This window comes from Etheostoma spectabile, chromosome 5 (assembly GCF_008692095.1).
Source record: "Etheostoma spectabile isolate EspeVRDwgs_2016 chromosome 5, UIUC_Espe_1.0, whole genome shotgun sequence".
NCBI lineage: Eukaryota > Metazoa > Chordata > Actinopteri > Perciformes > Percidae > Etheostoma > Etheostoma spectabile.
Genome location: NC_045737.1, coordinates 25,722,501 through 25,737,413, shown reverse-complemented (window position 1 = coordinate 25,737,413; position 14,913 = coordinate 25,722,501). Strand labels below are relative to the sequence as shown.

Sequence of the window (14,913 nt, the reverse complement as noted above, 5' to 3'; positions counted from 1 at the left end):
TTAAACAAACTGACACAAACTGGTCCTATGTGAAAGCAGCCTCAGCAAAGTTTTGTGTTTTTGTGTGTCGTCAGGTTTCGGCAACCTTTGCGGCCAGCTTGGTGACAAGCCCAGCTATTGGGGCCTACCTGTCGGCGCAGTACGGTGATAGTCTGGTTGTCCTGGTTGCCACGGTAATCGCTGTGGCCGACATCGCCTTTGTGTTCTTCGTGGTCCCAGAGTCACTGCCAGACAAGATGAGGCTGACGTCTTGGGGCTTCCCCATCTCCTGGGAGCAGGCTGACCCGTTCGCGGTGAGTTCAGAGACTGAAAACATCAGTGTGAAAGAGCAGGGTCAAAGTTCACTTATAGTTTGTAGTGAGGAAGAGGAGGAAGAAACATCATCTGTATTAGTTACACGTTTATTATGATACTTTATAGCTTAACATGTAACATTTGGCAGTTCAATACCCAGTTTGTTATATACTGTAACAAATGCCTTTTAATTAGTTACTACACTGACACAAATAGTTAGTAATAACTGTTTAATTTGGAAGACTTCAGCACAAGTAGATAATTCTAAAAACCGATTGGTTGATTGGTCATATTTGGCAGCTGAATGGTGAGACACTAACACTGCCCTCATGCAGCAATGATATCTTAGGTAGTTAATGTAAATGTGTCTGCCAGATGTCAGCTGATTGATTGATTGATTGATTGATTGATTGATTGATTGATTGATTGACAAACAGTTGTATTGATGAGTTGCCTTGACAGCTGATTTGTTTTGTGTGTTCAGTCTCTGCGTCGTGTGGGGAAAGACACCACAGTGCTGCTGATATGTGTCACAGTGTTCTTGTCCTACCTGCCTGAGGCCGGACAATACTCCAGCTTCTTCCTCTATCTGAGACAGGTAACACACACACTAACACACACTGTCAGACAGGTGTACAAGTGCTTTCTTCTTTTGTCTAGTTGGGACAGTAGCCAACATCATGCGAGATGTCATGACCTGCTTTAATATTCTTTTTGAACTTCATTTGTTGACTCATCCTTCTGGTGAAAATCAGGCTAGATGTTAAAATTGCTGTTCAGTGTTTCACTGTATCTCTGTGACGAAAGTAAATAACATGAGTGTTTCCCCCACAGAGAGGTGATGAGTTTAACCACATTAGTGTTTATTCATGAACATGTTAGTGTTTCTACGAGGTTCTGTCACTGGTGAAATGTTAAATATTCACTCATTGGAAGATATTTTGTTTTGTGTTTCAGGTGATTGAGTTTTCTCCTGCAGCCATTGCTGCCTTCATTGCTATGGTGGGAATCCTCTCTATAGTTGCTCAGGTAAAGAAACAACCAGCCAACACCATCATGGTGGTTTTATCACAGAATATATCCTCAGTCTCTGTTTTCTGTTCACTAGAGATGCACCGATTTACAACTTTTGTAGGCGGATTCCGATTCCAATTTTTCTTTGAGTTTGGCCTGCCAATACTGATTTTTAGCAATTCCAAATTTAATATTTTCTAACCACTTTAAGCACACACGAATATTTAGTTTCTAGCTTTTCTTTATTGGTACATTTTACATGATGGTAGAACATAGAACATTTTTTGAACAGATAATCGATGCCTATAAAATAGAACTATATAAATTACTCCTGGTGTGGGAAATTCACACATCTTAAGTGCAACGTTATGGAGAAACCATTTCTTTCTTTTCACATCCAATATCCAACTAAACAAACTAGATATATTCAGCAAAATAAACTTCTGTATGTATGAAAACAGGTAATAAATAAAATAATATATAAATAACAAAAATAAAATAAATATAGCCTTGCAGTATGATATTTCTCAAAACACACACAGGCCCGTTTTGAATGTCAACAGTAATGTTACTGAAACATCATGTAGTTTCGTATTTTTTTTTAATTTTTTTAGCAAGTTTTCTTTATTTGTCATTGTACATAAATATGAACAATACCAACGGGCTTATCTGCTAACGTTACTGTACCTCAGAACAATCTTACAAATAGACGGCACCCGAGGATGCTGTTACCTGAAACAGATGATTTCACGTCACCTCTTATTCTACACACAGTTTACTAACAAAACCAAATGCCTTGGAAACATTAGAAACATTACTACGTTTCTAATGTTGGTTTTGAGCGGTATGCATCCCCACTAACCTGGAAAACGTTTAAAACAGTAACGTTAATACAGCGTGTCAGAGGAATACACACTGCGTCTCCTGCAGCGGGGCGTCTGAGGCAGAGGGACCGTCATTGCAGGGTTCACTAACATTAGCTTCTTGTCTCATCTGGGGTCTGATAAACAGTAAATTCATCAAAGTCAGTGTGCCCAACGCTATTTTCCGATATATATATATATATACTGGAGCTGTGAGTGCGGTTTTCTTGTTCCAGTTGTTCAGCCTCCGAGGGGAGAGAGAGCGGCTGACCAGTAGAGCACACTGTTCTGCAGAGCGTTTCTGACGTTTCAAAAACAGCTGATGGAGCGGTGGTGCATGTGCACAAGTGATGCTGATGTTGCGCAACGTTAAACATGCAGCACCCGAGTGCATTTGACCAGCATAAAATCGGCAAATGTCAGTCTAACCTGCCGGTCATGGCCGTGCACGTGAAAACCGGCCAATTCCGGTCACCAGCCGGTCGATCGGTGCATCTCTACTGTTCACGTATGAATGTTTGTGGGTGTGTCGCACAAATTTGCTGCCAAATTCAAATTGCCTCTGTGTGTAATTTAACTTCACTTAAATTATGCGCTTGTTCAATCGCAAGATTTGATTGGCTGTATCAAAATGACGTCTCCATCTACGTAGACGGATACCTAAATGGTATTCTATTGAATGAATGCAAAACTGGGGCACCATCATGAAACCAAAACCAGCCATAATAGGAATTTCTCCCTTTCTCAAGTGATTCACAGAGCAGATATGTTGCTATACCAGACAAAAAACGGTAATTTAGTGTAACTTCAGAACACAAGACAAAATAAGAGTTTACTTGCAAAACGCAATGTGTGAAATAATGTTTTTTCTTGGTTATTCTGTTTTGTTGATCATTAGGAGTCGAAATCGTAATCACAATTAAAATGATTCGATTAATTGCATAGTCCCTATCAAAACATAGTTTCATGTATTAGAAAAATAACACTTGTTATAATGTTGAGATTGCGTATCATTTCATTCATCATGTACAATGTTTCTCTCTCTCTTTCTGTCTGTCAGACTCTCTTCCTTAGTGTTTTAATGAGGACTATTGGTAATAAGAACACAGTTCTTCTGGGTCTGGGCTTTCAGCTCTTCCAGCTGGCCTGGTACGGCTTTGGCTCCGAGCCATGGTGAGAACACTTGCTAAGTATACATTTGTATTTTTTGTTATTGCTTATATGAAATTATATTATTTTATTCATATCTGTTTTAGGATGATGTGGGCAGCAGGAACAGTAGCAGCCATGTCCTCCATCACCTTCCCAGCAGTCTCTGCTCTTGTGTCACACTGTGCATCCCCTGACCAGCAAGGTGTGTGTCTGTCTGTCTGTGTGTCTGTCTGGAGAACTGGAATCACGGGAGAAAGATGCTTGTCTTTTTCTTTTGTGTCTTTGTATGCGAGTTTCTTTTCTTTTTTCTTCTTTTTTTAAAACGTTTTTGAAGATTTCTTAACTGTGTGTGCGTGTTTGTGTGTGTTCAGGTGTAGCCCAGGGGATGATCACAGGTATCAGAGGTCTTTGTAACGGTTTGGGTCCAGCCCTCTATGGCTTTATCTTCTTTCTCTTCAACGTGGAGCTTGACGATATGCACCCGGTGGCAGGACGACCCACACAGAAAATGGAGGTACGCAAACACACATAGGAAGTCTGCTACCTTACCTGAACCCTAAGGGTCATGACAGCATTTGGGGTTTGGGATATTTTGTTTCTTAAAGGAGAATTCTGATTGATTCCAACACGTGGCTCTATTGTTTGTAAATATGGACTGCTGTCAGTAGCAAGAACAATTAAAACAATCGGTGCTGCCTACACTGTGTTAACCCCCTGCTAGAGTTAGCACCCAACACGGCTTAAACAGGGCAAGTTTTAAACGTGTTTTTAGCCTCTAAACATGTTCCAAATGTCATTACAAGTACCTACTCACGTGCAGTGATTCCTTCCGAGGGTACAGTGAATCTGACTGCAGTAGATGTGACAATACCTCTGTTTATTTCCTGTTAATTCATTTTCCTATTGTAGAAATCGTAAATGTAAATGTGCTGTATTTATATAGCGCTTTTCCAGTCTTAACAACTGCTCAAAGCGCTTTTACAGGAAACATTACACTACAACATACACACTCACACTCCGATGCGCAGCACCGGGGGCAACTCAGGGTTCAGTGTCTTGCCCAAGGACACTTCGACAATGACTGCAGGGGCAGGGATCGAACCACCAACCTTCCGATTGGCAGGCAACCGCTATACCACTGAGCCATGGTATGTCCTTAGTAATGCCTATGTAGAAACAGGCTGTGACCTGACACCAAAGTGAAGCCAGGAGTGCTGCAGTTAAAGAGTTCAAGAGCTATTGAGCATGTCCATAGGTAACTAAGCAACAGTGGGCTCTTGAACTTTTGACCTGCTGCAGCCGGGCACTCTGCTCTCCTGGCTCCACTGTGGTGTCAGCTCATAGCTTGTTTGTACATAGTCGTTACTAAGGAAATAACAACGGCAAATCGTTTTTTTGTGGAAAAAATAAATTTTGGAATATTGGATTGAATGAGTTCAACAATAGGAAAACAAATAAACAGGAAATAAACAGAGGTGTGAATTAACACAACTTTTATGCATTTCTGTCACTTCTACGGCAGACCGATTCGCTGTATTCCCTTGGAAGGAATCACTGCACATGGGTAGGCACTTGTAATGACATTCTAAACGTGTTTACAGGCCGAAAACACGTTTAAAACTTGCCCTAAGCCTGTTGGGTGCTAACTCTAGCAGGAGGATAACACGGTGTAGGCAGCACCGATTGTTTTTGTTATTCTCGCCACTGACAGCACTCCAAATTTACAAACCGAGCCACGTGTTGGAATTCTCCTTTAAAGCTGACATCACTGTTTGATCTATAACATGTTACCAAAGCATGAACACACAGAAGTGAAATGACTTGATTCCATAATATGGAAAACAAATCTATAATATATCTTAATATTTATAATATTTATATTATTTAAAATATTGATGTGTACTTATGGTGTGTATATCTAGATAGACATTTATTAGTGTGCAGATTTTAAATTGGGATTAAATTTGAGGCCAATCTTTGAAGTCTTCCATTCAGTTTCAAAATAATTGTTCATAATTTAAACATTTAATGCATAATTTCTCTCTGTCTGCAGAAGTCAATGATTCCCGGTCCTCCCTTCCTGTTTGGAGCGTGCACCGTCTTATTTGCCCTCCTTGTAGCTGTCTTCATCCCCGAGAACCACCGATTGGCTGAGGCCAAGACCTGCTCCACCCGCAAGTCCAGCTGCACCTCCACTGCACACGCTCAGAGCGCCAGCCCTCTGGCCATGCCCACCAGCGATGCGGAGGACATTGAGCCGCTCCTACAGGACAGCAGCATGTGACAGACAGCCGTGCCAGCCAATCGCAGCGTTGAGGTCATGAGCACTGTCTGCTAGTCTCGCCCCTTTCCGAATAAACCGTTCAGCTTTTATTTTTTTATTTCTTTAGATCCAGACCGTTCAGATAAAAGACTCAGGGAATGTTAAGCAGCAATCACACTGACTAGATTTATTTCTGTACAATATTTCTTCTTTTAGATAAGTTTACTGCCGTATGTTTGTTTCACAAATTAATTTCCCTTTCAAATAAGTCTCAAATGTAGACTTAGTTTAACAATGTAGTTTAAAATATTCAAGGACTGGTTTATTATAGTCTGGTCCTTGCAATTCTTTTTTCTATTTGGATCAATATCAATTTTGTTGATCCAACAACCGTATAGAGAGACAGAAGTCATTGAGAGAAAAAGGAGGTAATGTTGCTTGAGATCAAACTAGTAATGTGGCAGTTACACGGCGCACATTTTTACCACTCAAACACGAGGACCTCAGCCTCTAAGTCCACCTTAGCTCCATGTCACTGAACTAGTTTTGGTCTTTAGTTTCTCTAGTGAGAAGGTTGGGAGGCACATCTGCACCCAGTGTGACCTTAACCTCCTTCACCTGGGAGATGACGGAGACCAACTCATTTGAAAACATACCACTTGTGATTTAGTTTAAAATTCTATGACGTATAACCCACCATGCAAATCCCTTTTACTCACTTTTTTCTTTTTTCTTTTTTTTTCTTTATTATAGCCGTCAGTCTGGTTGCAACCTAAACACTCTGGAGTCATGGAGTCATTTTGCATCTGTATCTGCTGTACCTAACGCCAGCTGTCAGGTCTGCAGAAGTCAGGAGATCTAACGCCCCTCTTTGTACGAGACCAGCAGTGAGGGGAAGGTGTGTTGAATTCTCTACACAGCTGACCACAAGGTGACCCAAAACTACAGACTGTTTTAACTGAAACTTTATGTCAGGACGGAGCATTGGGGTGGAGGATGGTGAGGTCAGAGCTGCTCAGCATTGTGGGATATGACACAGGAGAGGTGAGACTGGTCGGAGTGGAGTTGTCGCCTTCAGGGGCAGGGTGACTGTTTTCTATTGTTGCTGTTTATATTTTATCTCCACATTACTGACTGTTTGTACTCAAATAATGAGACTTTTGGATAACAGGTTACCATGACACCGAACTGTCACTCACACTGAGCATGTGCAAGCTCTGGCCGGCTGTGACATCATCATTCTCCCCTGCTGTGTGTTTCATATTGAGGAGAAAACTAGAAATAGAAACGTTGATATATTTAAGAAAGGAATTCAAACCATTTGAAGTGCTTTTAGGAGCTCTTGTTACGGAGCCTGCTAGGTGTCATGGAGGTTACAAAGTCGTTTGTAACCACAATTTACTGAGTCCTGCTCTGGATTTAATATCAAGTTCTATATTTTACCTCCTCCCCTGATGGCAGTAAATAAGTTCAGTCAGACATGAGTCTGACAAAGACATTTATAAAGCGCTCCACTTTTTAATGAAATGTATAACGTTTTTACAGCAAATCATCTGTTATCCTGTAAAATGCTTTGAATGGATCTCAAAGATAAAACAAAGTTGTGTTTAACAGACAATATCTGAAGTATCTCTCTCTGCATATCTGAGTCCAAATTAAATGTAAAAAGAGATCCAATAAGAGAGTGACCTGAAGCTGATAGGTTCTCATAAATCAACAGTATAAATGACTAAATCCTGGACACTGAGTTGTTTTCCTCCATGACATCCCCTGGCCGGGCTTGGTGCACTTATTTTGCTTATGTCACTGGATCACATTTCAGTATCGCATCTATTGACATCTCCTCGTCATTTAATTTTGTGTTCAAATACTTGAAGTGTGTCGAGCCTGTCGGTTATTTTCAGGCTCTGGTAGTGCTCTTCCTCCCACCTGCCTGCCACTCCAGGTAGGACAAATCGAGTGCTCTTGAGTTATTGATGTAGTTTAAACATGTGTTTTGGATCCAGGCCTGACAGCCCGAGTCTGACTCTGACTTTCAGAGCCGACGAGTTGTTGAGAATCAAATTGTGCCATTTGTTTCAACTTTGTTTCTATTTTGTTACTATGTTTTCAGAAGTTTTTTCCACATCTTTCCCCCTTCCCTCCCTAGTCAGAGCTGTTACCATGACTACAGCCAGAAGATGCTTTATCCATAGCAACAGCTTTGTAACTGTACTGTATTGACGCCAAACTCCACCCAGCTGTCTAGATGGCTTTTAGTATTCCTCTCTGGTGAAAGATGAACTAATCCGTGAAAAACAGGTGTCATAACCTTGAATGTGGTAGATGTGAAATCCATTACTGATATTACTGTCTGTTACAGATTTTTGTTTTTCTCTTACATGTCCTCCATACATCACTCAGTCAAAATTATGTAAATGGCATATATGCTGCACTCAAGTTATATCTAATGTGTGGGAAATACTAGCTTCTGACGGGAAGTTGTCTGTAAGGGCCGTGACACACCAACCCGATAATCGGCCGTCGGACAGTCTGGCAAGATCGCTGATTTGAGTCTGTTCTGTGCCTTCGTCCATCCAGAGTGGTCCGGAGGGGCCGTTGGCCTTCATTTTGGCCGATCTGACATGCTCTGTCCGAAGGCGGGCACTGCCAGCAGTCGGACTCAAATGACCAATCTGATTGGTGGTGTGAAAACCTGGAAATGAGGAGCGGGATGAGCGTGACTAGAGTCTCTCAGAATCTGACAAATCTTTTAAACTGACCTTTTGTTGATCTGAAATGAAGACAGAGCTCACTTAACATTTTAAGTGAGCTTATGCAGTTGCTATGCAGTTGCTGAATCGTAGTAAAATTTGAGATCGTATTCTGAACGAGCCCTCTGGCTTTGAATTTCTGGAGAAACCAGACCCGTGTGACGCGTTGTCCTATCAACTGCAGGTTTTCATTTTTGGGCGACAATACAGATTAGAGCCGCCTGCTGCTTATTACGTCTCGTCGCTTTGGTGTGTGCCGAGGCACTTTTTTGACCAACTCAGGGAGACTGATTGGTCCAACTGCCTCTTCTGCCCACGGTCAGCCGTCTGATTGGTGTGTCAGGGGCTTTACAAGTCTCAGTACCGATGTCACAAAAGTAACCAAAACTTTACATAGGATTATGTCAGTTCAAAGCTTCACCCAGTATTTAGTGTGGCGTTCTTTTTCTCCAATTTGACTTGAATGCAGCATCGCTGTCGTTGCAGCTACAGAAACAGCTGGGTGTTCTAGTGATGATGGGACACAGCTTCATGAAGCACAATCACGTTACAACCAGACAGGAGTCATCTAAAGATTTCTAAAATGTAGATTCAATCTTCAGACTTTTGTCTCCATCTCTTAAAATCTAATAACTAATTATTATTTTAATTTAACCCCAAGCTCTCCGTCAGTTCCTCAAACCAAACTTTTTGGTTTCGACGGAGACTTTAACCTTTAATCTCCTGTTGGATTTTCTCTCTTTCTCGAAGATGATGTCAAAAACCGAAAGTTGGACCAACATTATATATTTTTTTACACTCTGATTCTGAAGCAGTGCAGAGTTGTTACGCAATATCCCGGAATCCGCCATTGTTATTACTTACAGCCTGTATTTTCTGAGATTGTCGTCGTTGTCGTCCTCCTGTTTAGCTCTCTGCTGCTGATGTGTTCATGTCTCATAGGAAAGTTCCATTACTCCTCCGGACAACACTGTGTAGTTCCTACACATTAAGCATGCAGTGAAGATTAATTTAGCGCATCTCTGCTAGAGCTCCAACGATTAATCGATTAGTTGATCAACATAAAATTAATCTGCAAATGTTTTAGTCATTTCTCAGTTTTCTGCTTACAAAAGTCAAAAGATTTCTCTCTTTGTCATATATAAGCTGAAAATCCTTTTGTTTTGGACTGTAGGTCAAAATAATCATGGTCACCTTGAGCTATGGGTCATTGTAATGGGTAGATTTCACTTTTTTTTCCCCAGAATTGAAAACTGACATACTGAAAGATTTCAGTGCTCATCATTATAATCCGCTGTATTTAATTTGACAAAGTTCTCACGCAGATGCTTACTCTTTGAGAGCTTTTGTAGAAAAAGTGTTTATTTTTCATTCTAAGTCCTATTCTGGCAGCCAATCTTTTCAACTTTCCGATGGGACGTGAAGTAACATGGCCACCAGTTAAAACAAACATTACTGAACTGATGATTACTGAAGCTTTTTAAAACTTGTTTTTGTACGTCAGTACTTATCACTGAATATAAATATTTAGTTATACCGAGAAGACTTATTTTAGCTGATAATTATTATAACGGAAAAAGAAACGTACGCAGTCAAGTAGTTCTCCTCGTGTACATGATGCAGAACATTTGCTGATTGCTGCACTTTAACTTTCTTTTCAACGTGTGCCTCTAATCATTCTTCATGTTCATATCTGTTTTTATATATAAACAAAGACGCTGAATGACATCTTTGTGTGTGCATTTGCAGTTGCTTTTATCTTAAGAACATAATTTTGAATAATATCTATGATAATTATAATAAAGACAAATGTATGGAATTTAGAATGTGGACTTGTTTTTTTGGAGTATATTGATTCTTTTGGGGGTATTTTTTATGATGAATCGATAAAATTAAAATAACTATTAGTCAAATTAGTCTAAAGCTCAAACACCAACTTTGAATAAAGGATTTGGCATTTGGGGAAAATGTGTATTTGAAAAAATTGTCACATATTTGTTTATGAAATGAGTGAAATATTAAATCTTTGCTTCCAGGTAACTTTAAAAATCAGACAATTTGAGCAAAATAACATTTATTAAAATGAATAATAAAAACAGACAAACTTCTCAAAGCATCACACAGAAAAATCAACAAATAAAAAAACACTTTACTTCCTTGTGGAGAAACTGATTGGAATAATCATTACATGTGTTTGTAATTTGCGTTTACACATTTTGTTGCAAAAATGAATCCACCGTTAATTTGTCTGATGTTCAGCCTCGTTTCTGTTTGGTCACATTTACATTTCCACCCTCAACCATAAAATTCAGTTTCTCCCAAAAATGTCTCCAATGTGTTTGTGTGGAGAAAACAAAACATTGAATCAAAATCCTCACATTGGCTGCACAGAGTGTGCTGCTCCGAGATTAACGGTTCAAAACATGACATTGTAAAGTAGGTTTGTGATCACGGTTTATAGTGAAGCAGTGAACTTCAATGAGTTGACGTCGAACTGTTTATATGTTGGAAATCTGATTTTGGAATGAAAAGGTTTTTTTTTTTTTTTTTTTTTTTTTTTAAATGGAGAAATTTACTTATAAAACACTCAAGCATCAAATTTAAAAAGTATCCATCGGCAGAAATAGATGCAGATAACTGTTTCAAAAACAGCCTTCAGTCGTTTAAACTATGGAAGTTCATTACTGACAAGGGGGGGGAATAGATGAAATGAAGTCAAACTTCTAAAATAGTGAAAATATAATGTTTAATAATCTGGATTTTAATACGACATACTTTTGACTCTCACAATTTCCTCAAAGTTTTCATTTATTTTTTTCAATTGACTTTTTAACAGAGTATTTTATAGTTAAAATGTCAGTGTTAACTTGTCAGAAGATAGACTTAGTTTCTCAAATTCATGAATTTAAATCATTTTAACTTTGGCACAATGTGTCAGAACTATAACTTAACATGAGCTTTTTATTCTTGTCGTGGAAGAAATAAAAGACTGATCTCAGATCAGCTCTATAATATAATTTCATACACATTGGATTCAATTTTCTCTAACTTTGAGTGTCACAAAGTGATGAAGTAAATCTTTTTTTATTAAGTACATCTTTTGTATGGATTGAACATTGAGCTCAATTTTGACATTAAAACTCCACTTTTTAGGTCATAAGTTATAATTTTGGCCCTTTTTTTCCCCTTGGCACTGGCAGATATGAACTTCAGTGTTAAGCTTTTGTCAACAGCATGTAGGCCAACATTACTTTCTGCTAACAATCCCACAATGCAATGCGTTTCATAGATGTGTCTGGTATCCCATGAATGAAACTATTTTATTGTGATTTTTTAATCTTTTCTAGTGCTGCTTTGAAAAACCTGCTTCAAATTATCTTTCAGTCTTTCACATGATGAAGATGTCAGCTTCATCCTCATCTTCCTCCTCCTCCAGCTCCTCTTTCTCACAGCAGACAGGAGATGGAAACCTTGGTGGTGGATTCAGGGACCGTGTCTGGTGTGGGACAAACATGTCAGCTGGTTTATCTGATCATCTGTCGTCAGTTTAAGTTAAACTCCACGTGTTAAAATGAGAAAACATTTTAATTTACAGTCAGAGCACGGTGTGTTGTTTTATTACCCACAGTGGCAGCTGAATGATAATATAGTTAAGACTGGCTCTATATGTATATATATATATATATACACACACACACACACACACACACTTTATCTTCAAAAGGCATATATCTGTCAATATACAGTTTGTTCTACCAGGAAACATAACATAAATTTATTATATTGTTGCAGTTCACCAGTGAGTTATAACTAACAAAGCTTTGTCACCTCTGCCCTTCAGCGAGTCGATGTACACCTCGATGAACTCCTTCTCTCTGCTGTCCTTCTTCACCTCCTCCTCCCTCTGCTGTCTCCACCTCTCTTTCTTTATCTTTTCTTTTTTCTTCTCCTCTTCTTTCTTCTTCTTTTCTGCGCTTGCGCGGTTGTCTCGCAGTCGGATAAACCTGCCGGAGGACAGTAGACACGATGAAAACTGAGAACAGCCTGACTACATGAGGGACACTCTCTGACCATCGACTGCACACACACACACATATATATACACACACACACACACATATATATATACATATATATACACACACAAACACATATATATATATATATACACACATACATATATATATACACACACACACACACACACACACACACACACACACACACACATATACATATATATATATACACATACATACACACAGTATCAGACTGGGTTTGGTCATGTTGTCGCCCCCGGTGGGCAAAGAGTGGAACAGCTTCTGCAGATTAAACCCTACCACCACCTGCAGACAGCCAGCCCTACAGCTGTTTTTAGTGTTTCCATTGAAAACTCATTAAATGCCAAATTACAAAAAATAATTTAACATGCAGTACTTGATTTCGGGGTTTCTGCACAGTTTAGTCGGTATGCTGGTGAGCTCATCGCCACTGACAACAATCATCTTGAGTGTGGAGATGTTGCAGAGACAGTGAGGGAGGTAAGACAGGTTGTTCTTATGGACAAACAGGGTGACCAGCTGCTCCAACCTACACACACACACACACACAGAGAACCTCACATGAATTTTGCAAAGTAGCCTACAGACACAAAGTATCTGTTAGCACTTCCTAATGATCTGCTGTCTAATTAAACATGCCAGATGTGGTCAGCTGGAGGACACCTCTGAAAGACATTGAAACAAGAACGGAGACATTTCCAGTGCGCATCCCGAATCCGGCTTGTTGATGCTCAGAGTAATCAGATTACAGGTGGTGGTGATGTCATCAGTTACCTGTCCATGTCCTGCGGCAGGTCAGTCAGTCTGTTGTTGCTCAGGTCCAGCAGCTGCAGGCCGCTCATCCTCAGAGCGCAGATGGGGATCGATGTGAAACTGTTTTCAGCAATGTCCAGGTGAGCCATCTGCTTTAGGCTGCTCAGCTGAGTGACATCATCAACACAAGAACCTCATCAACTTAGTAACAAAATCACAGCAAAACCAAAACTAACCGCTGCTCTGACAAAGTGAAGCACATTGTGCACATTGTAGAACTTTCTTTTAACAATCACTTTGATTGTTTACTTTTCAGTACTTTGTTAAAAACAAACGGTTCAGGATGAAACAGGATGTTTATTACATCCTCTCTGCATCACCTCAAACGGCAGCTGGGACAGGTTGTGGTTTCCTGTGAGTTCGAGTCTCTTCAGGTTCTCACAGTTTCCGAGTTCTGGAGGAACTCTGGACAGACAGTTGTAGCTGGCATTTAATTCCCTCAAAGCTGTCAGTTTTCCTGAGGACAGAAGAGACTGTTTGTTCCTCAGCAACATTTGTTTGTTTTTCATAACTTATTTAAGGAAGCTAAACAAACGCACACTAACTTTAGGTACATGACCTACCATGCTCTGATTAAAGGAAAAACTTAAGAATAAAATGAAACGTCAATAATTAAAATTTGTTTAAGAAACTGGAACCCAACTCAGGTTAGTGACTGAAAATCAAATCTCTGTCTAAAACTTGATCATGCTTAAATCTTGTGTTTCCCCCTCACCGATCTCAGGTGGCAGCTCGGCGATGGCGTTTTTGGGGATCTCAAGCACGGTGAGCTGGGTGAACAGACCCAGGTACTCAGGCACCCGACTGATCTTTGTCCCACTGACGTGCCATTCTTTCAGGTACGTCATCCACTGCAACTCCTTGGGGAAATCCTGCACAAATATGACCTTTTTTTACCAGTTATGTTCTTCCACATGAACATTGCAGAATGTGTAACCAGCTTACCATCCACCGATCTCCCTCCAGCTGGAAGATCAGCTTCTGCTCCTGATCTAGCCCTTTCTGATCCTGCTGCTCTGCTTCTAACAGAAAAACAACATAATCAGTAGATTAAGGTACACAACAACCCATAATCAGCAAATTACCTGCATACAGCAGCATTTACCTGCGTACACCAGCATATTTACCTGTGCAGGGCTGTATATCAGTCAGTGTTGATCTCTCCAGGTAATGATGCAGCTGGTTGAGTTCCTTGGTCTTCAGGGCCTTACAGTAAATACGATACTGCCACTGTTGTTCGATCCTACAGACAGACAGACATTCAGACAGACAGACAGACAGACGTGTTAATCCGGCATCCGCAGCTTCATATTAATGTCAGATTAGATTTCAGACCAACTGCATATTCATTTTCTATACTTGTGACCTTTCTACTCTCTTGAGACGCTGACATGCCGTCATTGTAGAACCACAGCACTGATGTTGGGATATAAATAGCTGTCTGTGTGTTCATATTACTAAAATCAGCCCTGACCCTCATAGAGTGAATGACTAACCACAGTCAGCTGTGTGTGAGTCGGTCTCTCTGAAATTGTTCACAGCTGAGTGGAGATTTGAAAACATTACAATAATGTCATGTTAGACTGCCCATACTGGACACAGACAGAAACATTTAAAGAATTTAAAAAAAATCTTAAATTAAATCTTTTCTTAACATTATGGTAGGCCTAACAACGAAAATGTGTTTTTTTCCATACACT

General features: G+C 39.9%; 2 protein-coding genes across 3 annotated transcripts in view; one reads left to right on the top strand and one right to left on the bottom strand.

Annotated features, from left to right (window-relative positions):
- mfsd14bb (major facilitator superfamily domain containing 14Bb) overlaps nt 1-10,162 on the top strand; it is a 25,190-nt gene extending 15,028 nt beyond the window's left edge. Inside the window, exons 6-13 of the mRNA XM_032516659.1 lie at nt 75-293; nt 779-892; nt 1,252-1,323; nt 3,232-3,344; nt 3,428-3,525; nt 3,695-3,837; nt 5,377-5,640; nt 6,340-10,162. Of these exons, the coding sequence (XP_032372550.1) occupies nt 75-293; nt 779-892; nt 1,252-1,323; nt 3,232-3,344; nt 3,428-3,525; nt 3,695-3,837; nt 5,377-5,607 (990 nt within the window). The 3' untranslated portion in view covers nt 5,608-5,640; nt 6,340-10,162. The remainder of the gene's footprint in view (nt 1-74; nt 294-778; nt 893-1,251; nt 1,324-3,231; nt 3,345-3,427; nt 3,526-3,694; nt 3,838-5,376; nt 5,641-6,339) is intronic.
- Nucleotides 10,163-10,586: 424 nt separating this feature from the next.
- The window catches only part of lrrc2 (leucine rich repeat containing 2), a 9,005-nt gene continuing 4,678 nt past the window's right edge, over nt 10,587-14,913 (bottom strand). Inside the window, exons 3-10 of one of the 2 annotated variants that reach the window (XM_032516694.1) lie at nt 14,341-14,456; nt 14,159-14,232; nt 13,929-14,085; nt 13,534-13,670; nt 13,175-13,320; nt 12,777-12,929; nt 12,168-12,343; nt 10,587-11,835 (exon numbers count right to left, since the gene is read on the bottom strand). In XM_032516694.1, the coding sequence (XP_032372585.1) occupies nt 11,786-11,835; nt 12,168-12,343; nt 12,777-12,929; nt 13,175-13,320; nt 13,534-13,670; nt 13,929-14,085; nt 14,159-14,232; nt 14,341-14,456 (1,009 nt within the window). In that variant the 3' untranslated portion in view covers nt 10,587-11,785. Of the gene's footprint in view, nt 11,836-12,167; nt 12,344-12,776; nt 12,930-13,174; nt 13,321-13,533; nt 13,671-13,928; nt 14,086-14,158; nt 14,236-14,340; nt 14,457-14,913 lie in introns of both variants that reach the window. The other variant, XM_032516693.1, reaches the window with a different exon arrangement.